The sequence below is a fragment of the Macaca fascicularis genome, chromosome 9 (genome assembly GCF_037993035.2).
Source record: "Macaca fascicularis isolate 582-1 chromosome 9, T2T-MFA8v1.1".
NCBI lineage: Eukaryota > Metazoa > Chordata > Mammalia > Primates > Cercopithecidae > Macaca > Macaca fascicularis.
The window spans coordinates 15,807,918-15,835,475 of NC_088383.1; the positions used below are offsets into that span (position 1 = coordinate 15,807,918).

The window sequence follows — 27,558 nt, forward strand, 5'->3', positions numbered from 1 at the left end:
ACTAAGGTCCAGAAGTGTATTTTTCTGGATATGTTCAATTGGAGATGTTTGTGCAACACCTAAGGGCATATGTCCATTAGGCACTGTGGATATTCTAGCCTGGAATTCAGGGCAGAGGCCGGGGTTGGAGACAAAAAGTTAGGAATCTTGTGTCAAGATGCAATTTAAATCCATGGGAATCGGGGCAGTCACATAGGGAGAGGGCGGATGAGAAATGCAGTCCCAGGGCTACAGTCCCTTCCCTGAGGAACCCAGGCTGGACTGAGGAAAAGGAGCCAAAAAGGGATTCAGGAATGACCAGTGAGTAGCGAAGGCCGCTCCTTGGAGGGCTCTGAAAACATACAGGAGAGGCAATGAGTGCTTGGGGTCGGTTAGGACGGGAGGCTGTATCTTAAAGGGCCTGAAGGCATAATCCTAGATAGACTACGCCTTAAAGGGCCTGGATGCTCTTCCAGGTGATAGGGTTGGGTAGGGCCTTTTATTCCTTATATCAAGGTAGTGAGATGCTCATCGTAGAAAATGATTAAATATGTAAAAACGAGAAGTTAAAATCACTTCGAAAGGCTGTATTTCGTTATTTTCCTATACATTTTTTTCCTAGTTAAAACTATATTTCAGGGGGATTTGTTTTGTTTTTGCTTAACACTAAAAGCTTCATGAACATCTTTTTAAGACGGCTAGACAGTATTTCATAATGGAATCAAATAACCAGTCCTTTAATGGTCTGCGTTTAAGTCCTTAGTAGACATCAAATGGCTTTCTGCCAGTTTTCGTTATTTGCTCTAAGATTTCTGCTTTAGGTTGTTTAAAACAGTCATATGGATGCGGCGTCAAGAATGGCTGGGGGGAGGGGGTGGAGACCAGGTGGGAGGCCCCCGGAGTCGCCCTGCAGCCTCCTTACCAACAAGTCCTCTTCCTCCCGGCCCCCACCCGTCAGCAGGCCGAGCTCAGGAGCTTGTCAACAACACGGGAGGGGGGCTCGGGTCTCCTTACAGACCTACCCAGTCCCAATTTACATTAAAAGTTGAGCCCAGGAGGTCGAGACTGCAGTGAGCCGTAATCGCGCCACTGCACTTGAGCTTGGTGACAGAGTGAGACCCCATCTCTCAAAAAATTCCAAGTCCGCACCTCCCCCCCACGACGATTCGTAAACCCCTTTTAAGTGTGAGAAGCACTGATGGAGACTGGCGGTTTCAGCTGTGCCGCACATTAGGATCAGCTGGGAGCTGGGCAGCACAGGCCACACCCCACACCAACCAGTCGGAATCCCGGCGACTGCACCAAGCCAGCGGAACCTCTCCAGCCGTGCCCATGTGCGGCCGCTTCCGAGGCCCGGTGCTCTAGGGAAGTGGGGTCGGGGGGAGCCTAACCATGGCCCGCCGAGCTGCGGTGGCTGCGGAACCAGACCCGAAAGGCACCGTCCCTGGCCGACGTCCTCCCGAGTGAATGCGCCAAACGGGCCTGGCTCAGGGTATGGGCGCCGGACACCGCACAGCATCCCAAAGCACGCGCGCGCGCTCGCTCCGCCCCGCTCGGCTCCTCGCTTTTGGGGCCGGGCCTACCCTTGGGGCGCAGGCGCGCTGACCGCCGCGGCGGGGGGTCGGCCGCCAGTGACGTCAGGACGCCGTGCGGGTTCCATCCCCCCTACAAGCCCCGGCCCCCACGTCCCGCGCGGGCCGGCCAGGGGCGGGGCGTCGGGCCAGCTGAGCTATCCCGTCAGACCGCGCCAGTTTGAATGAAAGCTCCACAAGATGGCGGCGGTCGGGGCCGAGGCGCGAGGAGGTGAGGCTGGAGCGCGGCCCCCTCGCCCTCCCCGTTCCCAGGCAAGCTCCCAAGGCCCAGGCGGCGGGGCCGGCCCGCGGGCCAGCCAGACGGCGACGTGGCGGTTCCCCGGCCGCCGCGCCCCCGACTCCGGGACGCACGCTGCGGGCGCCTACCCTCCCCCAGGCCGCTGACCCGCCTCCCTGCCCGGCCGGCTCCCGCCGCGGAGGTGGGCACCGCGCGAGCCTGGGGCGCTTCGGCTGCGGAGCGTGGCCTCTCCGCCCGCTCGGCCCGGCCCCCTTGGCGTCTCCCGTGGTGGCTTCGGGGGTCGGGGCCGCTCCCCGGCGGTCCCCGGCTGGAGGTCCCGGGGGCCCGGCTGCGACTGGCTCCTTTGTGGTGGTTCGAGCGCGGCGTGCGGCATGCGCCCGGGCCTTTGAAGTGGGAGGCGGGAAGCGACGCCCGCCGGCGTGAACATGACCTTAATATCAGAGGGGGAGAGGAAATCGGGGCTCCTGTGTGCTAAGGGGATAACCGAGGAACCCCCCCCCCCCCACAAGGCGGACACGCTAGGAGGTTGAGTGCCTCGTTGGAGAGTCGCCCAGAAAGTGGGTATTTGAGGTTGCAGCCTCTGGCTTACGGTAACTCTTCCACCCACCGGGAGCTTGGTGTTATTTCTGTGGACGCTGGGGAATTGGGCACCGAGCGCGCGTGGGTGTGGGCGTCGGGGGGTGTTGGTGTCGCGCACGCTTTGAGAGCCTGGAACTTTTCCGTGCGTTCTGGAATGTAAAGGTGTTTTCAAGCTCGCCTCCTCTCCACTTGGATTATGACCTCATTATCCCCGAGTTTTTCTTCCTTGGAGAATGTCAGGGGTTACTGTGAACTAAGCTAGCGGAAGGTGTTTGTGGTGGTCATGAACTATTTAATTTTGTCAGTGAAATATATTTCTACATTACTGGAGACTTGAGAGATTGTCGTTTTGCTTTTTTTTAACCACGTGTTTGCAGTTTTTCATGTTCACTTTTTTTTTTTCCTTTAAATTCTCGAAGAGCATTTCCTTTGCGGGTTGTGTTTTGAATCCTCAACTAGATAAAAATGTTTAGGAAAAGCACACAAACACACCTTGGGTAGATACTCAAGAGGAACCACCTTTATACGTGATCCCCTTAGTGAGGTCAGCTTAACACAAAACGTCCTCTAGTTTTTTTAGATGTAAGGGACTTACGGGGTCATTTCTCTCCTATCACTGTCCTACCCCCAAACGACCACTCCAAAGCAATCGGCCTCTTCCCCCACGTTTTCTGGAGGAAAATACCTTTCTCTTTACTGCTTTAGGATGGAGTCGTTTGCAGCCAGTGAGATGGTGGAAATTATGCTTAAGGGTTTCTGACAATGAAGTAGTCTCTGTGTGAGGTGGGGAGGATGAGGAAAGGGTGCAGGAAAAGTTATTGCTGCTAACAAGTGTTCTCCCTTTCCTGAAATTACCTCAAAACATAAAAGGTGATCGCAACTACCTTGGAGAGCTACCAAGTAAAGCTTGAGTTTACTGATAGATTTTGTTTGGTAACACCAGTTTTCTCCATTTTTTTCCAGTGAATGTGACAGCCAGACAGATTGAGACTTCACTAAAGTCACATAGCTCGGTGGCTGAGCGATGGGTAGGGCAGAGGACTTTTGATCCTGTCTAGTGCTTACCATGACACTGGCCCTAACACCAAGTTTGTTCCATTTTCCTAAACGTGTTTGTTAATTTACACTTTAAATTCAGTGTGGTAACATGCTACTTACAGAAATTTGAGGGTCAAATCTTCTGGAACACAATTAGTTTCTGGCTTCTGGAGGGTTGATGATAAGTATGTCTAATTTTCTTTGAGTTTAGTACATGGCTTATGTAAATTGAACACCGTTTTAAAAGTTTGGCTTTAAAAACAATACAGTCAATAAGTATTACAAAATATCAATATACTCTCCATTTTTTTAATAACTCGAGTTTATTCACCTTGGTGATAATATATTGCAGTATGGGTAAAATAATAAGTGGAATTAAAGCTTCATGCAACATTTCAAAGAGAAAACTAACATATGAGTTTGTAACGTAGAAATATATTTTAATTAGATTTCAGTTCGTTTTGTCCAGTTAAAAAAAAATGAGTTATGTGTTAACGAATTATAATGTTGTTTTAAAGTATATTTTAGATGTGTTTTTAAGAATAAGTGTCCTAGAGATTTACATTTTATTAAAATAGTGATTATAGTCTATGTAGAATACAATGAAAGTAAGAAACACTACCTCGTTGACCTGCATCTGCATATAATTTTTAAAAAGCTTACAGACATGAAACATTTTCGAGTGACTTAATGGAAATCAACTGATGTCAGTTAAACATAGTGGAGTAGAAATCCATGAGAAAATCCAAGAACACCAATTTAACGAAATAGTTCCTTAATGTTTAACTTTTTCTTGAAGACGCATAATTGGTTTCTTGTCATAGGAATTTTTAGTCTAAAATTGCCAGTTGAAAGTTGGGGAATAGAGGGTTTTTCTCTTTTTTATTTTAATTGAATAGCTATTTCATTAGTAAAGAATTCTATTTTCTTATTGTAGCTTGGTGTGTGCCTTGCCTAGTTTCACTTGATACTCTTCAGGAATTATGTAGAAAAGAAAAGCTCACATGTAAATCGATTGGAATCACCAAAAGGAATCTAAACAATTATGAGGTGGAATACTTGTGTGACTACAAGGTAGTAAAGGTAAGGCAAATGTCTAGCCCCTTACAAGAGACCTAATCAGACTTCAGTATTTCATATTTCTGTAACAAAAAAAGAACCTTAAAAGTAAGAAAAGCTCTTCTTAATGTTTAAAAAATTCTAAGCCATAATAAATTTATGTGTCCTGTCATCTGTGTTGCCAAATAGCATTGAGAGGATTTTGAAGCTTACAATGTTCTTGCATTAGAATATTTTAGTGCTCGTATTAGTGCTCATATCACTCTACATCCAACTCTTGATTATCTCCATGTGGGTTACCAGAGCAAATGTTTGATCTCCAATTGTCTTTCGTTTTGTTCCTGGATCATGTTTCCCCACTATCACCTGAAATGAACCTACCGTTTCAAACCAATTTTAGTGTTATTGAATCTCAAGAACATCACCATTTGCATTTCCTGCCATCCTGTCAAACTCCAGATTTAGTCAGGTTCTAGGTTATAACAGAATGGCCTGGATTACGAAGTCATTTCCAGCTTTTGTTTAGTACCTTAGAACTTAAGCAAACTCGTTTCACTTCTCTAAGCCTGCCTTTATTGCTCTTAAAAAATGGCAGAGTTGTTCTCTAAAGATATTTTGATCTAAACTTTATATTTTTGAGTAATTCATCTGTCTATAGCCTACCTCTCTTTCCAAGAACTGTTTTGGTCATTAATCTACCAATTCTATTGATAAGTGAATCGGGAATCCTGTTTAAGTCTTTGTTTTCCTCCTTCATCTTCTATATTGAATCAGTCACTAAATCCCATTCTTTCAAGTTCCTTTAGTATCACTGCCTTCCCCGCTCAGTGGGATCTTATGCTCGTGCATTTCACCGGCACTCTCAGCATCCTTCAGCCCCTGAAACAGCCCCAGTCATCTGCCATCTCAGTTTACAACCTATGGACTGACCAATCCAGCTGAGCATATTATACAATCATGCATATCAGCCCCATTATAACTTATTTCTGTTCTCACACTGCTCAGTTCTACCTGACGAGCTTTTAATCTTGCTTGCTTTTCCCATTCTTGTCAGCAGGTTTTCCAACTTGTGTTACTTTTCTGGGTTTCTTACTCTACCCATTTATTTATTTATTTATTTATTTATTTTTATTTTTTTTTTTTTTTGAGACGGAGTCTCACGCTGTTGCCCAGGCTGGAGTGCAGTGGCGCGATCTCGGCTCACTGCAAGCTCCGCCTCCCGGGTTCCCGCCATTCTCCTGCCTCAGCCTCCTGAGTAGCTGGGACTACAGGCGCCCGCCACTGCGCCCGGCTAATTTTTTGTATTTTTAGTAGAGACGGGGTTTCACTGTGGTCTCGATCTCCTGACCTTGTGATCCGCCCGCCTCGGCCTCCCAAAGTGCTGGGATTACAGGCTTGAGCCACCGCGCCCGGCCTACTCTACACATTTCTTGTTTTCTGCTGAAGACCTCCTACCTCAATGAAAAATAGGATCCTTCATGTGTAAACTCTCAACTTACCTTCACCGCCAGCTGTTCACTTATTCTTACTTCCAGAGGTGCCGCCATTTTTCTTTTTTCTTCCTATCTACCCCTTCTAGGACTTTTTTTTTTTTTTTTTTTTTTTTAAAAGACCCGGAGTCTCGCTCTTGTCGCCCAAGCTGGAGTGCAGTGGTGTGATCTCGGCTCACTGCAACCTCCACTTCCTGGGTTCCAGCGATTCTCCTGTCTCAGCCTCCTGAGTAGCTGGGACCACAGGTACTTGCCACCATGCCCGGCTAATTTTTGTACTTTTTAGTAGAGTTGGGGTTTCACCATGTTGACCAGGCTGGTCTCAAACTCGTGACCTCATGATTTGCCCACCTTGACCTTCCAAAGTGCTGGTATTACAGGTGTGAGCCACTGCACCCTGCTGGATTTTTTTTTTCTTCTCTGGTGTCTTGTTTATATCAAGCTCTCTTTTTTTACAGATATATCTCAGTCAGTAAACATATTCAGATCTTCCCTAACCTTCAAAGAATCTTCTTTGGCCTTGCCTCTCCACTCATGCAAGTGTTTGTCTTTTTCTACTACTGCATGTCCCATTGACTTTTTTAACAGCTTTGTTGAGATATAATTCACATGCTGTTATACAACTCACCTATTTAAAGTGTACAATTCAAATTTTTTAAACCGGGCACAGTGACTCATGCCTGTAATCCTAGCACTTTGGGAGGCCAAGGCAGGCAGATCACTCGAGGTCAGGAGTTCGAAACCAGCCTGGCCAACATAGTAAGACCCTGTCTCTACTAAAAATACAAAAATTAGCCAGGTATGCTGGCGGGCCCCTGTAATCCCAGCTACTCAGGAGGCTGAGGCAGGAGAATTGCTTGAACTCCAGAGGTGGAGGTTGCAGTGAGTTAAGATCATGCCACTGCACTCCAGCGTGGGCGACAGAGCAAGACTCAGTCTCAAAAAAAAAAAAAAAAAAAAAAAAAAAAAAAACCCACAAATTTTCTAGTGTACTTTAGGAGTCAGTTTTAGAACACTTTTCGTTATCCCAAAAAGAAACACTAAACCCCTTAGCTACCACCCCTTACCCCAGATTTCCTCAATTACTCTTCTACCTCCAGCCCTAGGCAACCACTACATCTGTCTGTCCATTTGCGTATTTGGACATTTCATATAAAAGGAGTCATACCATATGTGGTCGTTTGTGATTGGCCCCTTTCAGCATGTTTTCAAGGTTCATCCATGTTGTAAAATATATCAGTATTTCATTCCGTCTTATTGCCAAATAATATTTCATTGTATGGATATAGCACATGTAATTTATTCATCACTTCGTGGACATCTGAGTTGTTTCCATTTTGGGACTATTATAAATAATGCTGTTATGAACATTCGTCTACAGGGTTCTGTGTGGACATAAGTTTTCATGGTTCTTGGGTATATACCAAGGAGTAGAATTGCTGGGTCATATGGTGACTCTGTGTTTAACTGTTTGAGGAACTGCCAGACTTTTCCAAAGCACTGCATTTTACGTTTCCACCAGCAGTGTATGAGAGTTTCAGTTCTTCACATCCTGGCGAATACATGATGTTATCTGACTTTTTGATGATAGTTGTCCTAGTGGGTTTGAAGTGGTATCTCATTGTGGTTTTGATTTGTATTTCTCTGACTAATGATACTGAGCATCTTCTCCTGTGCTTATTGGCCATTTGTATATCTTTGGAGAAATGTCTGTTCAGATCCTTTGTGCATTTTAAAAAGTGGATTGTCTGTTTAAAACATTCTTGTAATCATTCTTCACATAGTCTGGATACAAATCTCTTGTTAGTATGTGATTTGCAAAAATTTTCTCCCATTCTGTGAGGTGTCTGTCCACTTCCCATTAGCTTTTTAACCCACCTTATTCTGATTTTTGCCCCTCAGTAACCTTTTAGATGTCAGATTTGAAGACCTTGCATCTTATTCAACTTTTCCCCTTTTAACACCATTGGCTACCTTTTCCTCTTTGAAACTCTCATCTTTGGAGAGATTGTCTAAGTTTAAAATTTGCCTCTTTTACAAGTTGTGTGATCTTCAGCAAGTTACTTAGCCTTTCTTTCATTTTCTTCATCTTTGAAACAAGGATCATTATTGTACCGTTCTCACAGGGTGTTACTAGCATTAAATGAGTTAATATAGATAGAATGCGTGGAACAAAGGTCGGCATAGTAATTATACTATATGAGCGTTTACTGTGATTATTGTTACCTCTATTCCTACTTCTTTTCCACCTGTTTTTCTTACTGTTCTTTATGAACCTTCTTTACTATCTCTTATCCCTCCCTCTGAAACGTTGATAGTCTTAAAGGCTCTGTTCTTGGCCCTCTGCTCACCTTGTAGTTGCTCTGTAGGCAGCCTCTTTCCCAGTGGTTTCTACTTGTATGTGTTTGGCTCATCATTCAATCTTTCTGAGGCCTTGAACCCTTTCTGGGCTTCATTTCGAACTGGATACCCTACAGGTATCCAAGTTCACATTCAAAACGGCACCTGTTTTCCTCCTTCATACCTGCGTTTTGCACTAGTGTTCCCTATCTTGGTTAACGGAAACGTAATTCTCCCACTTACCTAACCTAATGATTGCATATATCTTTAATTCTTCATTTCTTTTTACCCTCTAAATCTAATGGGTTATCATATTATGTTATCTCTGTCTCTTTGTCCTTTTCTGTTCATTCCTGCTGTACTTTCACAGAGAGAATTAGTAATAGTTACTTACGGGTCTGTGCTTACATTAAGGGAGCTACCAAGATTCTTGTACAGAATCCTGAGTTTCATAGTTCAGTTTCAGATCACTTTTGCTGTTTAGTTTCTCCTTAGTCTTTCTCATCAGTTCATCTCTTTTCTTGCTTCGGAATAAGTGACCTTCCTTTGCTCGCTTATGTCCTCAGTACCCCACATACATCCCCCATTTCTTCTGCCTGGCATAGATATTGAATCTCTAAGCCAGCATTAGTTCAGCATACCTCTGCCTTTTTTCTTCTCTTTCTCTTTTTCTTTTACAAATTCAGAGTAGGTGAAGGATCTTATGACCTTGTCCTTTTCTTGTGTGGCCATCTCCACTTAGCTCATGAAAGACACTGTCTCAGTACCATATTCCACCATGCCATTATAGTTGTTCCTTAAACCTAGCTCTGATTGCATTCAAGCCTTGCTTTAGACCTTTTCATGGTTCCCTGTTTACCAGTCTCATCTAAGACACGTTAGCATAGGACCAAGGTTTTTTGTCATCTGGCTACCCGCCACCTTTCCAGCCTCATCTCTTGTCATCTATCCTGTTTTCTGAAATGGAAATATTTATAGATTATTTCATTTAGCTAAGATGTACTGAGCACCTGTTATGAGCTAGGTACTGTTCTAAGCATTGGAAACATAGCTCAAAAACAGACACAGCTTGCATTCTAATGCCTTGAACATATCATGCACTTTTGTGTCCCCTTTCCTTATCTAATTCCCTCTTCAGAATACTACCATTTCTCTTCCCTGCTTCGCAAAATCTTACACAGCCTGCACAGTTCAGTGCAAAGGTCACCACCTATTGTAGCACCACCTGCCGTTTCTCACCTCCAGCAAAATTAGTTGATTTATGTTCAGGATTTACAAAGCACCATTCTTGCCATTATTCTAGAACTTGTAACACTTTATGGTCTTGTTTGTATCAGATCTTCCCTGCTAAATCATCCACCATTTGAGGGCCAGGACTGTCTCATTGTAGTCCCGGTACAGAACGGGTGTTTAGTCCGTGGTCATTGAATTGAATTGTCTTTTGCTTCGGTCATGTTTCTAGGGCATACATTCACTATTAGAGTAGGCCTTCCTGGCTTCATGCTTAGATGATAGCAGCATTCTGTTGACTCGTGTCTCCTGTTTGTTTTTCTCGTAGACTTACTCAACAATTATTTGAGTTTCTTCTGTGTGCCAGGCATTGTGTTAGGCACTGGGAATCAAAAGATTAATAAGAAACTCCCTCACTATAAAGAACTCACAGCCTAGTGAGAAAGTTTGACAAATAGCCCGTTGCAGTGTAGATGTATAAAAAGTGCTGTGGCACACATCATTACAAGATCTGTGGGAGGTGCACCTTGGATAGGTCACAGAAAGCTTCCCAGAAGTGATGTCCAATTGGAGCCTGTCCAAAGGTGAGCATTGTAATTGTCTGTGGCTTCTGTCTGGAGAATGAGGTGATAGTAGATGGACGTGGGAAAGAATGAGAGGTGAGTGAAGGATTTTTCAGCCATCCTAAGGCAATGGGGAGTTAGTTGGCAGGTTCTAAAGAGAGTGACACATCAGGTTTGTAATTGAGAGAATTTTCTCTCTGCAAAAAAGAAAGGGGATTGATAGGGGGATAACACGTGCACGGCTGCATGTTCTGAATGGCTGTCATAGTAACCAGGCCAGAAACAGTGGTGCTTGAACTAAAGTATTAATGATGTTAAGGAAAAGTAGGTGTGCGGTTCTTCTGTTCTTTTTTAAAAAATAAGGATGTAAAATGTATGTCTGTGGCTTGTGGTCACAGGGTTGGGTGGGGGTATGGCAGTGAGGGTGCCAGGTCTAGGGAAAATACAGGTTTCTGACTTGGGCAGTGGTTTAGACAATGTTACTGTTCCCCAGGAATACAGGAGTAGGAACTAGATTGGGCTTGGGGACCCATTTCTGGTGGGTTTAAGTTCTACTTAAAATGTACTCAACTTTCTTGAGTACTTTCAAAATGTACTTTCTTAAGGACATTTTAAGTGGGACTTAAACCAGCTGGAAGTGGGGCTCAAATCAATAGTGAGATCTAACTAGAAACATAGATCCTAAAGTAATTGGCAAAAAGATAGAGAGGGAAGCCTTGGGAGTGGATGCAGTTTCCTATTCATGAACTCAGCTAATATTTACTGGCCATCTACCATGTCCTGCACTAGGAATTGGGAATCTGAGCAATGAGTGATATGAGGGTATGGTCCCTGATACTTTGGAGTTTATTTTTCAGTGAGGGTAGAAATACCTTAAATGCAGTTGGACAAAGTACTTATTGTAGTTGAGGTAAGTGTTGATGTGACAGAAGGATCTCACTTATCCTGGAGAGACTGGGCAGGTATCCCTGAGGAACTGATGTTTCAACTTAGTACTAAAGGAAGAAAGGGATATGTGGGAGGGATTTCGAGGCAGAAGACAGCCTGACTTCAAGGAGTAGAAAGAGGGCCTTCAAGGAATAGAGGATATGGGTGGAACAGAGCAAGTAGGAGGGAGCGCGATGAGGCTGGCGGGATGGGCAGGCCCCAGAGAGTGCTGCTCCTCATAGGCCGAGGACAGGATTTTGGACTTCCTCTTAAGGGCGTAGAGTACCATTTAGTAGTTTTAAGCAGGGGAGCGGTGTGCTGAGATGTATGTGTTGAAAACATGACTCTGGCTGTTGTGCCCTGAATGGGTTGAGGGTGGCAAGAGGCGATTGCAGTAACCCAAGCAAAGCAAATATGAACAGAGAACAAGGACTGAGGATGAGCTCTGAGAAGTAGGTGGGGACACTCGTAGGAAGGACTGTCAGAGACTGAGACACACTGGCAAGAGAGGTAGTCAGAAAATAGGAAGAGTTGGCCGGGCGCAGTGGCTCACGCCTGTAATCCCAGCACTTTGGGAGGCCGAGGCAGGCGGATCATGAGGTCAGGAGATTGAGATCATCCTGGCCAACATGGTGAAACCCCATCTCTACTAAAAATATAAAAATTAGCTTGGTGTGGTGGTGCTTGCCTGTAATCCCAGCTGCTCGGGAAGCTGAGGCATGAGAATCACTTGAACCCAGGAGGTGGAGGTTGTAGTGAGCCGAGTTCGTGCCACTGCACTCCAACCTGATGACAGAGCAAGACTTGGTCTCAAAAAAAAAAAAAAAAAAAAAAAAAAAGGAAAGAAAGAAAATGGGAAGAGTAAATCATGGGAACCAGAGGAAAAGATGATGTCAGCAGGAGAGTATTAAACAGTAGGTCAAAGAACTAGAAAGAATCCACTGGATTTAGTAATGGAGGGTCACTCATTCCCTTAGAGCACCTCTGAGAAGAGCCAAAGGAATGAATTAAAGAATGAACCAGACCGGATGCGGTGGCTTACGCCTGTAATCCCAGCACTTTGGGAGGCTGAGGCAGGTGGATCACCTGAGGTCTGGAGTTTGATTCAGACTGACCAACATGGAGAAACCCTGTCTCTACTAAAATTACAAAATTAGCCGGACGTGGTGCATGTCTGTAATCCCAGCTACTCGGGAGGCTGAGGCAGGAGAATCGCTTTAATCTGGGAGGTGAAGGTTGCAGTGAGCTGAGATCGCGCCATTGCACTCCAGGATGGCTACAAAAGTGAAACTCCATCTCAAAAAAAAAAAAAAAAAAAAAAATTAACTGGAGGTGAGAAAGTAGAGTTAAGTAGGATGGACAATTCTTCCATGAATCGTAGCTTTCAAGAAAACGAGAGGGCTACATGGGTATAAGGGTGTTTATAATTTTTTTCAAGTTTTTTTGAAAAGACCATTGTGATAGTATTTTTTTTTTAATTTTGAGGAAATACTATGCATGTAGTTTTAAAAAGTGAATGTTATAAAAGGTCAGATACTGACATCTACGCCGTGACCTAGTTTCAGTCTCTCATTCTTAGCAACTTAATATGTCTTTTAGAAATTCCCCACATATACAAGCGTTTATATCTCAGAGGAGGTTTAGTTTTATTTTGCTTTTTAAAAATGGAGCCTGTTTAAATGCTTGTGAGAACCAGCAGAGATACTGAAGAGACAAGAAGAATTGACCAAGGAAGTGCGTCTGTCTTTTCATGTCTGCATCCACCTTCTCTCTAGCTCCATGGCCATGGAAGGCTGGAAGTTAAGGCAGTTAATGCCTGGTGGTTTCCATTTTCTCTTTGCATTAGGAACACAGGTCATACATCACTGAAAATAACACAGGATGTAGGGATGGGAACCTTGAACAAAGTGGAGGAGGTCTGAAATAGCCAACTTGAGAAATGGAAAGAATTCTGTGGGGGGAGGCAAAAGGTTGTTACTATTATAAATTCATGTCAAGGGTCAAGTTGAACTTAAAGGGTGTTAGTTGTAGTAGTACTTAGTCTCAATGCAAGGCGATTTTTCTGCAGCATTATTGTTACTACATCACCCCTTCACACAGAATAATTTCTGACAAAACTACGAGTATGTAAGATAGTTCAGTGAAGAACAAGATCCTCTGTACACATTGATGGACATGCACATAGCTTAGTAAGCTAAGCAATAAATATTGCCTATAGCTTTGGTTTCTTAAAGTATACAGGTACTTTTGTGTTTCGAGAACCACCCCTGTGCGGCATGGCACAAAATAATACTAGTCCACATCTGACAGTAGATTGATATTCCTAAAACACTGATTGAACCTAGGGTGGTTAAGAACTAGAATAACATAGAAATCATTATACTACAACCTGTATTTGAGAGATCAGGAAAACAGAGCTCTAAGAAAATACTTTAACAATGTCATGTGGCTCACTTTTTTCAATTCTGTGTCTCTAACCCGGCTGTCACAATTCCTACTCTTACTGGCATGAAAATTCAGTGATTTTCCGTGACTATAATAGTTCTCAGACTATGCTCCTGTGGAACCGTGTGTTTTCATAATCAAATTCCAGTTATTTATTTAGAAACAAGGTCTCACTCTGTTGCCCAAGCTGGAGAGTAGTAGCGGCTGTTCTTGGCTCACTGCAGCCTTGACATCCCAGGCTCAAGCGATCCTCCCATCTTGGCCTCCTGAGCAGCTGAAACCACAGGCAATGTGCCACCACAGGCATGTGCCACCACATGCTGCTAATTTGTAGAGACAAGGTCTCACTATATTGTCCAGGCTGGTCTCCAACTCGTGGGCTCAAGCAATCCTCCTGCCTCAGCCTTCCAAAGTGAGCCACTGTGCCCAGCCAGATTCAGGTTATTTTAACACTGATATTGAATATGATGATTATTTCAAAATTGGTAGAAAAAATTAGCTAGTGGAAAGACACATTTTTTTGTTCTTTGTCTTCCCATATGTTTCTTTTAAAGTTTTGGTGTTTGCTGCCACTTGTTGGCTATAGACAGCAGGTGACAAATACTGAGAAACCATGAATTGCTACCTCCAAGTTTATCAGCTTGTATTTCCTTTAAGAATTCATACAGTTAGTGTTGTGATTTGTATATTGCATACCCTTTGGTATTCGTATTTTTTTGTTATACGTTCAGAAACATTTAGTCACAGCCTAAAATATGGTGGGCAGTTGTGCTATTTGGGGGCTATAAAGAATAAGATTCCATCCCTTCCCACAAATACCTTAGAGTTTAAATTGGAAATTGGAACAAAAAGGAGTTGGTGGTGATCAGTTCTTGGGTATGGGGACAGGAAAGACTTCATAGAAGAGGTGATATTTACGCTGTTTTAAAAGATGAGACAAGCATTCATTATGCCAATGGGAAAGGCCCTCCTAATTAGGGAGAAGTTTGTGAACAAAGCAGCAGAGGCATCAAAAGGCCTGGCATGTTGTTCATTGTGGCTAGTGTGTGTTGTGTGAATGGGGCCATCATGAAAGATGGAGCCAGAGGGGCATCAGGAAACAGTTCCAGAGTGACTTGCTTTCTGAAAAGAGGAACTTTGAACTTCATTCCCTAGGCAGGGTGGAAACCATTAACAGTTTTTAAGCAAAAAAAAAAAAACAACAGTAACTGCTTCTGTGGATTTTTTGTTTTTACAAAAATACTATAGTAAAGAAGGATAGAGTGTTTGAAGCTGTAAGTCTGGAATAGGGAAACCAGTTGGAAGATTAATGTAAGAATGCAGGCAAGAATTGAGGGCCTGGTGTGACTAACGCTATAGAAATAGAGATCGACAGGAAGAAGTCCATCTCTAAAGAAACTTGGTGATGATTGGATTGAGGAGAAGAAGGAATTGAGGTAATCTGGTTTCTGGCTTGTGTGAGTAGGTGGACAGGTAAGATTCACCATGATGAGGAATACAGAAATAATCTGATGTGGAAGGACAGTGGTGAGTTCTGTGTGGTTAGATTGCTTTAAGAAGCATCCGGTAGGCTATTGGATATATTGGGCTACAGATAAAACTTGGAGAGTCATCAGCATATAATTAATAGTTAAAACCATGGGGTGATGAGGTTGTCCAAAGAGATCGTTTATAGTAGGAATTCTCTAAACCTGGAATCTAAATATCCTGAAATTACCCAAAATGTTTTATATGTGGTTTTTGTTAGAGAAAGGTCCATTGCTTTCATCAGATTCTCCAAAGGGATAAACATGTTCATGTGAAAAGGGGTGCCAGACAGGGTCCTGAGTGTCTCCATTGTGTAAGTGATGGGCAGGGGAAGCAGTCTCAGCAAGGAAAATACAGAGGAGCAAGAAGGAAGTCTGAGAAATGGTTAGGTGGTGGCTGTTACCTTAGAGAGGCCAAATAAGAGGGGGTTGAAGAGTCCATGGGTTTGGCAATTAATAGATTTGTAAAATTGTTCCTAACTAACAAGATGGAGTTAAATATACTTCATGAAGCTGGCCCAGAGGCACCATGGTTTCTGAGAACTTTAAGAACCACTGGCCTACAGTAAAGTTCAAGTGTCTCAGCAAAGTAAGTGTTACGGTTGTCTAAAATTTGCTCTTGCCTTACCATTACAAGTTTTAGCTTGTTTCAACATTCTGAACCTTAAAGCTAGACAGATCCATCTCTTCACTATTTTTTTGATACTTCATGCAAATCTTAGCTTTCAGCTTTTGCCCATGTTTTTCATCTTCCCTGCCATGTTCCCTACTCAATCACTGCTCTCACTCCTTCAGAGTGTAGTGTGTACTGCTTTCTGTCTTCCCTTTTCTTATTGTCTGAGCTGTATTGATTTCCCTCCATATTCTGGTGATAATGTCTTACGTTGCTACTTATTTCACGTTATTGCTGCCTTTTCCCTATGAGATTTTACTCCTAAAGGCTAGTAATATATTTCCCCATACCCCCTAGTGACCAAACTTTCATATACTTATTATAGACACTAAAATACTGGAATGGCTAACTGACATCAAAGATAGTTGGGGGAGATGTCTTTTATTTTTTTTGGATACAGGATCTCGCACTGTCACTCGGGCTGGGCTGGAGTGCAGTGGTGTGATCTTGGCTTACTGCAACCTCCGCCTCCCAGGTTCAAGCAATTCTCCTGCCTCAGCCTCCCAAGTAGCTGGGATTACAGGCACCTGCCCGCCACCATGCCCAGCTAACTTTTTGTATTTTTACTAGAAATGGGGTTTCACCATGTTGGCCAGGCTGTTCTTGAACTCCTGACCTCATGATTCACCCGCCTCGGCTGGGTAATGTGATTAAGAAAAAATTCATATGATGTATTCCAAATTACATAGGAGTGATTTATGGATCATTTTTGCCACTGGGATTCCATTTCTATAGGTAATCAAGAGTTGATTACATGTCAGAATAAGATACTGATATAATAAGCTTATGAACGTTTTGGCCTTTATTTGGCATTTTAGCTTATTGAATTTGTTTCTTAAAGTGGTTTTCTGTGTAAAATTATTTTTCAAAGTGGAAATATCTTAATAAAATATACTTATAAAATATAAGTCTACCAAGTTGACACAGAATCTTACTAATATTTCTATACTAGTCTGCTATAAGTATTCATGTTTTATAAGCATATTTCCTGTTCATAAATTCAAGTAGGTACCAATGTGATTAGCATATAAAACTTGTTCATTTAAAATGCAAGTGATTCATGTAAGATTAAATACAATTATTTTGGAAATAACGTCAGTGGCCAGTGTTTTTAATGTTCCTGGATGATTTAACCATTGACTTAAAGCCACCATTTCTGTTTCTTTCATTGTTTACTGGGAATATTTGGCATAACCCGGGCTATGGTAGGAAAAACTGTAGCCAAAAAGAGGACTAGGGTTGCATTGCTTTATTCTAGCATCTGAAAAATTTAAAATGTTTAGAATTAAGGGGAGTAGAAAAGTTACATGCTGCCAGTTGGATCTCGTATCTACTACAGTGTGAACAGATACCCGCCAACAGCAGTCCTGAATTGTAGCGGTCACCTGAAAGGAGGAAGAAATCCTTAGGCCTTAATGGGGCTCAATTTGACAAATACTAAAATGTACATCAAAGCTTTTTTTTTTTCCCTGGAACCATAATATGTATTTCCACAGAATGCAGTTTTTGTGCATATCCGCACACTATTTAATCACATTTTTTAAGAGAAAAAAACTTTTGACCAATTTTCAAAAGAAAGCAAAGTTCTTTTAATTCACAAGGATTACTGCTTGTTGAATAGAATATAATGAAACAAAACATTAAGATGCAGATAGTGGGGATAAAATAAGCACACTCCTGGGTGGGCGCCTGGTTCCTGCACAGCTGCCTCATGGTGTCCCTCAGCCCAATTTGTGCCTCAGCAACATGGCAGATATCACATGGCTTAGACCTTTAGTCATTAATGCATTATAACTGTTAAAACAACTGTCATGGACATCTGTACTTTATATAAAAACTTTCTTAAAATTCTCAGGGAAAAGCAGTTATCTCAACAAGATTTTTCAGTATCTATGACTTAAAATGATAATGTAACTGTCCAATGCAGTTTAATCCCCTTTTTATTTCAGAAGACATTTTATGATCTAATGTTACCCCTTGGGCATGTGGCTATGTATTATTCCAGAAGAAAAAAAAAATTACTGAGACCACTTCAAAATTTATTAGACACACAAGTGTTTTTTTTGTTTTTTTTTTTTTTTTTTTTTTTAACATGGAGTCTCGCTCTTCTGCCCAGGTTGGAGCGCAGTGGCTCACTCACAGTCTTGGCTCACTGCAACCTCCTCCTCCTGGGTTCAGGCGATTCTCCTGCCTCAGCCTCCCAAGTAGCTGGGATTACAGGTGCCTGCCACCACACCTGGCTAATTTTTTGTATTTTTAGTAGAGAGGGTTTCGCCATGTTGGCCAGGCCGGTCTCGCACTCCGGGCCTCAAGAGATTCACCCGCCTCGGCCTCCCAAAGTGCTGGTATTACAGGCATGAGCCACTGCGTCAAGCCTTAACTGCCTTTTTAAAAAGAAACTTAAACATGGCATTTCCTTACCTTAAGGGAGGAAAACAGAGTCACTGGAGTGAAAAGACAAGATACCGTGGTGCCTTGTTGCCAAGGCATTGTGGCCAACAACAGTGTGAGGGATAAATTAGCATAGTTGCTATTAGGTGGCATAAGTGCCTGCTACCTCATCCAGTCATGGGTGAGTCTAAATCAGCATTCTCTAGAAGAGAGCTGTCCGATAGAAATGTAATGCGAGCTGCAGATGCCATTCAGCATCTACTAACCACATTGAACAAAGTAAAAAGAAACAGCTGAAATTGCTTTCAAGAATATATTTGATCCAATATATCCAAAATATTATTTAAACCTGTAATCAAGATTTTAAGTTGAGATACTTAATGTTCTTTTTTTTTTTTTTTTTTTTTTGTATAATACTAAGTCTTTAAAATTCAGTGTGGTTTTTTTTTTGCTTTGTTTTTTGTTTGTTTGAGACGGAGTCTTGCACTCTGTCGCCCAGGCTGGAGTGCAGTGGTGCAATCTCAGCTCACTACAACCTCTGCCTCGCAGGTTCAAGCGATTCTCGTGCCTCAGCCTTCCTAGTACTGGGATAACAGGCACGCACCACCACACCCAGCTAATTTTTGTGTTTTTAGTAAAGATGGGGTTTTCCCATGTTGCCCAGGCTGGTCTCGAACTCCTGGGCTCAAGTGATCCATCCACCTTGGCCTCCCAAAGTGCTAGGATTACAGGCATGAGCCACCGTGCCCAGCCTTAGTGTGTATTATATTTTAAGCATATCTCAATTCGGATTGGCCACATTTCAAGTTTTCAGTAGCTACATGTGGCTAGTTATAACTGTATTGGACAGTTCATCTCTAGAACATCTAGAGAACGTGTGCCCATGATGTTGAGAAATGAGTTCCCTCGTGTCTGGTGTATGATATTAAGTTATGGACATTAAGAATGCCTGAATCTATTGCTGGCCAAGTAAGCCACTAACCTAGGTCATAAAGAGTTAGCTTTGAGACCATCTATTTCCATGATCAAAATAAATACATCTGGGTTTAACCTACATCACCATTTAGTAACATAGTCATAAGTTTCATCTTTTTCCAGGTAAAACTCTATAGCCTCTTATCAAATATGTTATGCCACATCTAAATTCCATATTTTATGTAATATAAGGAAAAATATTTTTATTTGTATGATTTATACTTCATGTGTTAGGAACCTGTGACTACATGTTCTGAACTGTTAGTAATAAAAATGGTAATGGATACCTTACTCTTGAAGATTTTTAATTATTTTCGGTAAAACTGGGAAATAGCCATCTGATTTGCATTTTATTTTCTTTTGTATTTTAAGGATATGGAATATTATCTTGTAAAATGGAAAGGATGGCCAGATTCTACAAATACTTGGGAACCTTTGCAAAATCTGAAGTGCCCGTTACTGCTTCAGCAATTCTCTAATGACAAGCATAACTATTTATCTCAGGTAAAGAAAGGCAAAGCAATAACTCCGAAAAACAATAACAAAACTTTGAAACCTGCCATCGCTGAGTACATTGTGAAGAAGGCTAAACAAAGGATAGCTCTGCAGAGATGGCAAGATGAACTCAACAGAAGGAAGAATCATAAAGGAATGATATTTGTTGAAAATACTGTTGATTTAGAGGGCCCACCTTCAGACTTCTATTACATTAACGAATACAAACCAGCTCCTGGAATCAGCTTAGTCAATGAAGCTACCTTTGGTTGTTCGTGCACAGATTGCTTCTTTCAAAAATGTTGTCCTGCTGAAGCTGGAGTTCTTTTGGCTTATAATAAAAACCAACAAATTAAAATCCCACCTGGTACTCCCATCTATGAATGCAACTCAAGGTGTCAATGTGGACCTGATTGTCCCAATAGGATTGTACAAAAAGGCACACAGTATTCGCTTTGCATTTTTCGAACTAGCAATGGACGTGGCTGGGGTGTGAAGACCCTTGTGAAGATTAAAAGAATGAGTTTTGTCATGGAATATGTTGGAGAGGTATGTATAATTTGCCACGTAGTAAATGATGGGCATGTAAAGTTTATACTTTTGGAAAATTGCCTTTTTATCTCTGTAACAGATACTTGGTACATTTTGAAATTTTCATTTGCAGATATGTAGAAATTTATTTTCTGATTTAGGAGAAGAGTTCACTGGCATGTTTAGAAATAAAAAACTTTTATGTGAACAAAACAATATGTTAAATCGATACAGTCATCTTTCAACAAATACACATTCCTAGTAGTCAAACCTAGCATTTGTAAAATTTAAAATATGACAAATGTTTTTATCCAAAAGTCCTAAGAAGAAACTCAGATGTAACACATGCTGCTTTGAAACTTGAAAGTTTTAATTTACTTCATCTGTTTGACCAAATATGGTTAAATGTAGTTGGCAGAACTCTATTTTGGATCAACATGAAAGATACTATATTTGTAAGTATTGTAAAATATACACAAGCATTTGTTGCATCCTTAAGAAAATTAGGCTCTGTGCATCTGTAACTTACTTTTGAATTGTGAAGACCATTCTCAAAACTACCATACAAATACTAGCAAATTTATTTTTATACAAATCATATATCTATGTGTATATATATATGAATGTAAAAAGTATTTGCCATGTGTCACATACTATTCTAAGCACTTGATGTATTAATTCACTAATCCTCTCCAAAACTCAGTGAGGTAGTACTATTTCTTTTTTGTTTTTTCTTTTTTTTTTTTGAGAGGTAGTACTGTTATGTCCATTATTATAGAGAAATTGAACACCTTGCCCGAGGTCACACAAGTCACATAGTAATAAGAACCAACATTCAGAGCTCCAAAATCAGTCGTCTTCACCATGACACCACACTGCTTCAAACTGAAGGGTAGGTTGAGCTGTGACTAGAAAGACAGGAGCATGGCTACATATCCGGAGTTGTCAACTCTGGATTTTTTAGTTGGAATTGGGTCACCTATAATTATCTGTGTTCATCTAGAATTCTGAAACTAAATTAGGTGTCTGTTTTGATTCTTATACTTTTAGACAGTGGTAGGTTATTATAAATTATTCAGTATACAAGATCTTACATAATCAAATTATTCTTTTTGTTAACCAGAAGTTTTTAAGTTGCATTCTTAATGAGTGCAGCAGCCAAATTTGGTTGGTAACATAAAGCACTTTAGACACTTTCAGTTTCTTAAGCTGAGCGTGTCATAAAACTGTGTTCTTAAGAGCTGAACTGTGGATGACGATCTTAGACTTACAGAATTGCATGAAAATAACGTATTCTACAAAAATGAAACCTTCCATTCCAAAGTTAACATAGCTTCTCCCCTGTATTTTTAACAATTTTCCATTTGTAACTGCATATAGATAAGTTACAGGAAAAATGTGTCTGGATCATAATTTAGAGCATATACTTGCAGATTTAGTCTTTAACTTTCAATTTTGTCCTGTAGAGAGCTATGGTTGTATAGCTTTTTGAACATCCTAATTATAATGAAAGTAATGCAGTGTTTCAACTTACTGCTCAAATCCTGTTTAAAAAGTCATAAATCAACTGGGTACAGTTAATCCCAGCACTTTGGGAGGTCAAGGCTGGAGGTTCACTTGAGCCCAGGAGTTCCAGACCAGTGTGGGCAACAGAGTGAGACCCCACATCTCTACAAAAACTAAATCATTAGTTGGGCCTGGTGGTATTTACCTGTGATCCAGCTATTCAGGAGGCTGAGGCAGGAAGATCACTTGATCCCAGGAGTTCAAGGATGCAGGGAGTCATGATGGCACCACTGCATTCTAGCCTGAGTGACAGAGTGAGACCCTGTTTTAAAAAAAAAAAGTCATCAATCTTTTGCATTATCATTTTTCTTCCCCTCATTTTCCCACCTCTTTCCATCTGACTCCTAGTGTGAATGTTTGCTTTGATGACACTCGAATTTCTTACTTTTTAAATATTTGTAGGTATTTGCTTATTAATAGACATGTAGATGAATGCTTCTTTAGTTCAGTAGCTACGTAATATACTGTAGTTTTTTCTGTTTAGGTAATCACAAGTGAAGAAGCTGAAAGACGGGGACAGTTCTATGACAACAAGGGAATCACGTATCTCTTTGATCTGGACTATGAATCTGATGAATTCACAGTGGATGCGGCTCGATACGGCAATGTGTCTCATTTTGTGAATCACAGCGTAAGAAGACATACGTAAACTTTAGACACGACTAACAATTCAACCTAGTACTAGTTTCCATAGCTAAAAAATAATTCTCTTTAAACTACATATCCTTTTAACATTTCCAAAATACGTATTTTATAATGAGGGCAGCTTCTGTTAAGTTATGGTATTATTGCTGTACTAGGAAAAGTAAACATTGAGGTGCCTACCGAGTATTAATAGCATGTATTTTGCAAGAGTCTTTACATATGTTACTTCATTTAAACTTTCTAGTAACTTTGTACGGTAGATATTATTTTCATATTACAATGAGCAGAGCAATTAAGAGGTAAAGTGTCCAAGAATTACACAGAACTGTGTCTTAATGGAAGTTAACACGACTAAATTTTAGGATGTACAAACTAAGGTAAATGTATTTTCTTAAAATGTAAACATGTTACAACTTTTTATAAAATTTAAAGATTTGTATAGTATTTATGTAGGGCTATTTTTCTAAATTATAAATTAGTATTTTTCCTTGCCTTTTAATGTCTGAAAACACTTAGAATATAGCTGGAACTTAACTGCAGAATTCTGGACTCTATAAAAACTATTTCCAAAAATTAGGGAAGTTAATAATTTTGGGTTACCTACTAAGTACTAAGTGGATAACATTAGGCTTGTTAGGTTGACATTATCTAATAAGGATAGTGTGTCTCACAAAGTTATATAGCTGAACATATAAAGGAAGGTAGACCATGTTAAACTTTTGATGGATTTCATAGTAAGAAATTAGTGTATGATTAGCAGACACCTTCTGGTCCCTTGTTTGTTGATTAACATTGAAGAATTTTTTTCTTAATGATAAATTCGAGATAGTCTCAAAATAGAGATATTCTATCCAAAGACCATTACACAGTTTTGATTCCTTAGTATGACTCACTACATCTTTTTTCTTGCATATTCCATAAGTTACTGTCGTATTCTCAAAACATTGAAGAGTTTGGATCAAAAGTTTAAGCAGTGAAACTCCATACAGTGTAACATTTGATTTCTGTAGTGCAGATTTGATTTTTTAAACACAGTTATTCTAGTTCTTTAAAGTATATGCCTTACTGAAATAGTTACAGGTGAAATAATAATGTAATCTGGGATTTGCATTGAAATTCTCCAGGAAAAAAAGAAACTTGGGACTAGATGACTAAGATTGGCAAGCATGTTACTAATTGTTGAAGCTGAATAGTGGATACATAGGGATTTCTTATTTTCTCTGTTTTATACTTGTCTGAAATTTTTATAAGGGAAAACAATCTTTTTAAATGTGCATGCCTCAAAGACCTCTAAGCAATAAGCAACTTAATTTCCAGTGGAACTTAAATCTCTTGGAAAGTAAACATTTTATATGGCATGTAGAAGGGCTTGTTCACACCGTTTTTACTTAAATGGGTTCTAATGTTCCTTTTTAGTGTGACCCAAATCTTCAGGTGTTCAATGTTTTCATTGATAACCTCGATACTCGTCTTCCCCGAATAGCATTGTTTTCCACGAGAACGATAAATGCTGGAGAAGAGCTGACTTTTGATTATCAAATGAAAGGTATGCTTTTCAAGTACAGTTTATTTGTTGTCAGTTTCAATATGAAGAATCAAATCCGACTAGGAAGAGACCTTAGATATCTGAACCAAACTAATACTAAAGATGAAAAGTTGAAGCACTAAGTTGGTCATCCTAAGGTCCAAAGCTAATCCGACAGCTAATACTACAACCCAGGTCTACCTGACCTTCAGCTGAGGAATGGTTCTACGTCGTGTTTTCTCAGAACTTCCATTTTGGAAACTGATTTATTTATTATAGAATCTTTTCTTAATACTGTACTACTTGTATTTTTTTTTTTTTTTTAACTGTGGGCTAAGCATGGTGGCTCCTGCCTATAATCCCACCGCGTTAGGCTTGAGCCCAGGAATTCAAGACCAGCCTGGGTAACATGGCGAAACCCTGTCTCTACAAAATATGAAAAAACTAGCCGGGTGTGGTAGCATGTGCCTGTAGTCCCAGCTAGTCAGGAGGCTGAGGTGGGAGGATGGCTTAAGACAGGGAGGTTGAAGCTACAGTTGAGACGTGAATAGCACCACGGCACTCCAGCCTGGACGACAGAGACTCTGTCTGGAAAAAAAAATATAAGCCTACAGTTTTGAATTTTTACTAAGAGATGTATATTCAAAAGATAGAAAATATGATTTAAATCACATACAGATTTATTCTACTCCTACTTAAACCTGGCTTTTAAAAAGAACATTTAATTCTATTTGCTTTATTGTGACAATATAAATGTTTTCTTTAAGAATGACGGCCTTTACATATTGTCATTGCTTAACCTCTTACATACTGTGCTTTTATATACTGTGTGAAATGAGTGTGTATTAGATATTCCCAGTAAGTTTCATCATTTCAGAAATCCTTTCTCACAAATATGGGCTAATAACATAAACTTTACCTATTATTAACCCGCACCATCCTTTCAAGACAATTCATTATGATTTGAATCTGAATATTAACATTTATTTGTAAATATTTCAAAGGGAACTAACTGCATTTCCTTGGGAGTTAACTTACTCTAAGGGTCTTGACCATGTAAGTACCCTCTAACACTGATAATAAAGCTAATATAATAGAAAATTTGAAATTTATTCTAAATTGTCTTAACTCTCTTTCTGTATTTCTTTTTCTGTGTCTTCAGGTTCTGGAGATATATCTTCAGATTCTATTGACCACAGCCCAGCCAAAAAGAGGGTCAGAACAGTATGTAAATGTGGAGCTGTGACTTGCAGAGGTTACCTCAACTGAACTTTTTCAGGAAATAGAGCTGATGATTATAATTTTTTCCCCAATGTTAACATTTTTAAAAATACATATTTGGGACTCTTATTATCAAGATTGTACCTATGTTAATTTACAATTCATGTTTCAAGACATTTGCCAAATGCCTCTGAAGAGAGGGTCACTGGGTCTCATAGATTGATTTGAAGTCTACATATCTATAGTGCTTAGAGACCAAACTAATGGAAGGCAGACTATTTACAGCTTAGTATATGTGTACTTAAGTCTATGTGAACAGAGAAATGCCTCCCGTAGTGTTTGAAAGTGTTAAGCTGATAATGTAATTAACAATTGCTGAGAGATCAAACATTCAGCTTGCCATAAACCTCAAATTTGGAGAAACAGTTAATTTGGGCAAATCTACCAGTTCTGTTTTTGCTACTCTGTTGTCATTCCTGTTTAATATTCACTGTACTTGTATTTGAGACAAATAGGTGATACTGAATTTTATACTGTTTTCTACTTTTTCATTAAAACATTGGCATCTCAATGATATAGAAATTTAAGGTATAAAATTAAATGTAAAAATTAATTTCAGCTTCATTTCATATTTTGAAGCAATCAAGACTGTTGTGATGAGTGTATGTCTGAACCTGTAATTCTTAAAAGACTTCTTAATCTTCTAGAAGAAAAATCTCTGAAGAGCTCTCTCTAGAAGTCCAGAATGGCTGGCCATTATGCTTCTTTGAAAGGACAGGATAATGGGACCAGGACGGTTTTTTGGAGTACCAAGCAAGGGGAATGGAGCACTTTAAGGGCGCCTCTTAGTAACATGAATTGGAAATTTGTGTCCAGTACCTCCGGTCTAAACAGTCTAAACAGTAAAACAAGCTGCCTGGAGAGCACCTGTACCTAATGATACTGTAATGTACATTAACATTACAGCCTCTCAATTTCAGGCAGGTGTAACAGTTCCTTTCCACCAGATTTAATTATTTTTATATTTCCAGCAGGTTCTTCTTAAAAAGTAATCTATATTTTTGAACTGATAGTTGTTTTATACATGAATTTTTTTTAGATGTGATAAAGCTAAACTTGGCCAAAGTGTGTGCCTGAATTATTAGACCTTTTTATTAGTCAACCTACAAAGACTAAAATAGAATATATTAGTTTGTAAGGGGGTGGGAGGGTTCCAGCACAGTATCGAATCTCAATCAGGAAAAACTATGCTTTCATGTCTGATTCTGAGATTTCTCATCGTGTTGTCGAAAATGATAAATGCAGCAAATCTAGCTTTCAGTATTCCTAATTTTACCTAAGCTCATTGCTCCAGGCTTTAATTACCTAAAATAAGCTTGGGTAAAATTGAACCAACTTCAAGAATGCAGCACTTCTTAATCTTTAGCTCTTTCTTGGGAGAAGCTAGACTTTATTCATTATATTGCTATGACAACTTCACTCTTTCATAATATATAGGATAAATTGTTTACATGTTTGGACCCTCAGAATCTGTTAACCAAAATTGCAGAATGGGGGGCCAGGCGTGCGTGGTGGCTCACACCTGTGATCCCAGCACTTTGGGAAGCTGAGGTAGGAGGATCACCTGAGGTCAGGAGTTCAAGACCAGCCTGGCCATCGTGGTGAAACCCTGTCTCTACTGAAAATACAAAAATTAGCCGGGCGTGGTGGCACACGCCTGTAGTCCCAACTACTCAGGAGGCTGAGGCAGGAGAATCACTTGAACCCAGGAGGCAGAGGTTGCAGTGAGCCAAGATCACACCACTGCACTCCAGCCTGGGTGACACAGTGAGACTCCGTCTCAAAAAAAAAAATTTTTTTTGTTTGTTTTTTTGGTTTTTTTTGCAGAATGTGTCAAGACAAAATACTTTCTTAATGGCATTTGTGTTTTATGAAAAATCAGTCACATAGTGTTAGTGTCAGTGTTAAGAAAGGGTCACAGGTTTACAGGTTGCCCCCAGTGGCCATACTTTGAATTGTGATTCTCATGGGTTTAAAGATGTGATTTTTAAAAAATCAGTGTTTTACCATCTAGTTATTTGATCTTGTCCACTTTTTTGTGTTTAACAAAAGTGTAAAACTGGAAAGCAAAGAAAAAAAGACTATTTTCAGTAAACATGTAGTTTTGTTTTGTCTTTATTAATAGAATATAATGGGCCTTTGGGATCTTAAGTACTACTTACGTTACCTTTTTTATTCAGATGCTGAACTTAAGCAGTGAAATAATAGAAACTAAAGGATGTTATTAAGGGGTTTAACTATTTTAATTCAACATTTAGCTTTTCATCATTGGTTTCCTGAAGACGTCAGAATTTTTCAGTGTAAGACAACTATCAAAGGTAATCCAGTTTAAAACATAAATCCACTGTACATATTATATTGATACCATCATTTTCAGGATCTACATAAGAGTACTGTGATACATAATTAATAATCTCAGGGTTTTTTCCCCCATATCTAAAATGTAGACAATACTTGTTTCTCTTTTAGT

The 27,558-nt window shown here is 40.3% G+C and overlaps 2 protein-coding genes across 28 annotated transcripts in view; one reads left to right on the forward strand and one right to left on the reverse strand.

The window, feature by feature from the left end:
* Nucleotides 1-1,728: 1,728 nt before the first annotated feature.
* On the forward strand, nucleotides 1,729-27,183 carry SUV39H2 (SUV39H2 histone lysine methyltransferase). 9 transcript variants are annotated; one of them, XM_005564677.4, is made up of 7 exons: nucleotides 1,729-1,782; nucleotides 3,352-3,416; nucleotides 4,364-4,509; nucleotides 19,418-20,089; nucleotides 22,122-22,268; nucleotides 23,699-23,828; nucleotides 24,970-27,183. In XM_005564677.4, exons 2-7 carry the CDS (start codon nucleotides 3,413-3,415, stop codon nucleotides 25,074-25,076), a joined length of 1,206 nt encoding a protein of 401 aa, XP_005564734.1. In that variant the 5' UTR covers nucleotides 1,729-1,782; nucleotides 3,352-3,412; the 3' UTR covers nucleotides 25,077-27,183. The 9 variants fall into 9 exon arrangements, with proteins under 9 accessions (XP_005564734.1, XP_065376399.1, XP_005564732.1 ...); XM_065520325.2 differs by lacking the exon at nucleotides 1,729-1,782 and adding an exon at nucleotides 2,209-2,366; XM_065520327.2 differs by lacking the exon at nucleotides 3,352-3,416 and having other exon boundaries at nucleotides 1,729-1,823.
* DCLRE1C (DNA cross-link repair 1C) overlaps nucleotides 16,916-27,558 on the reverse strand; it is a 60,487-nt gene continuing 49,844 nt past the window's right edge. For 8 of the 19 annotated variants that reach the window (XM_065520310.2, XM_065520309.2, XM_074001086.1 and 5 more), the window contains one exon: nucleotides 20,253-21,899. In XM_065520310.2, the coding sequence (XP_065376382.1) occupies nucleotides 21,838-21,899 (62 nt within the window). In that variant the 3' untranslated portion in view covers nucleotides 20,253-21,837. Of the gene's footprint in view, nucleotides 17,065-20,252; nucleotides 21,900-27,558 lie in introns of those variants that run through there. The other 11 variants (XM_074001093.1, XM_065520311.2, XM_074001092.1 and 8 more) reach the window with 6 other exon arrangements.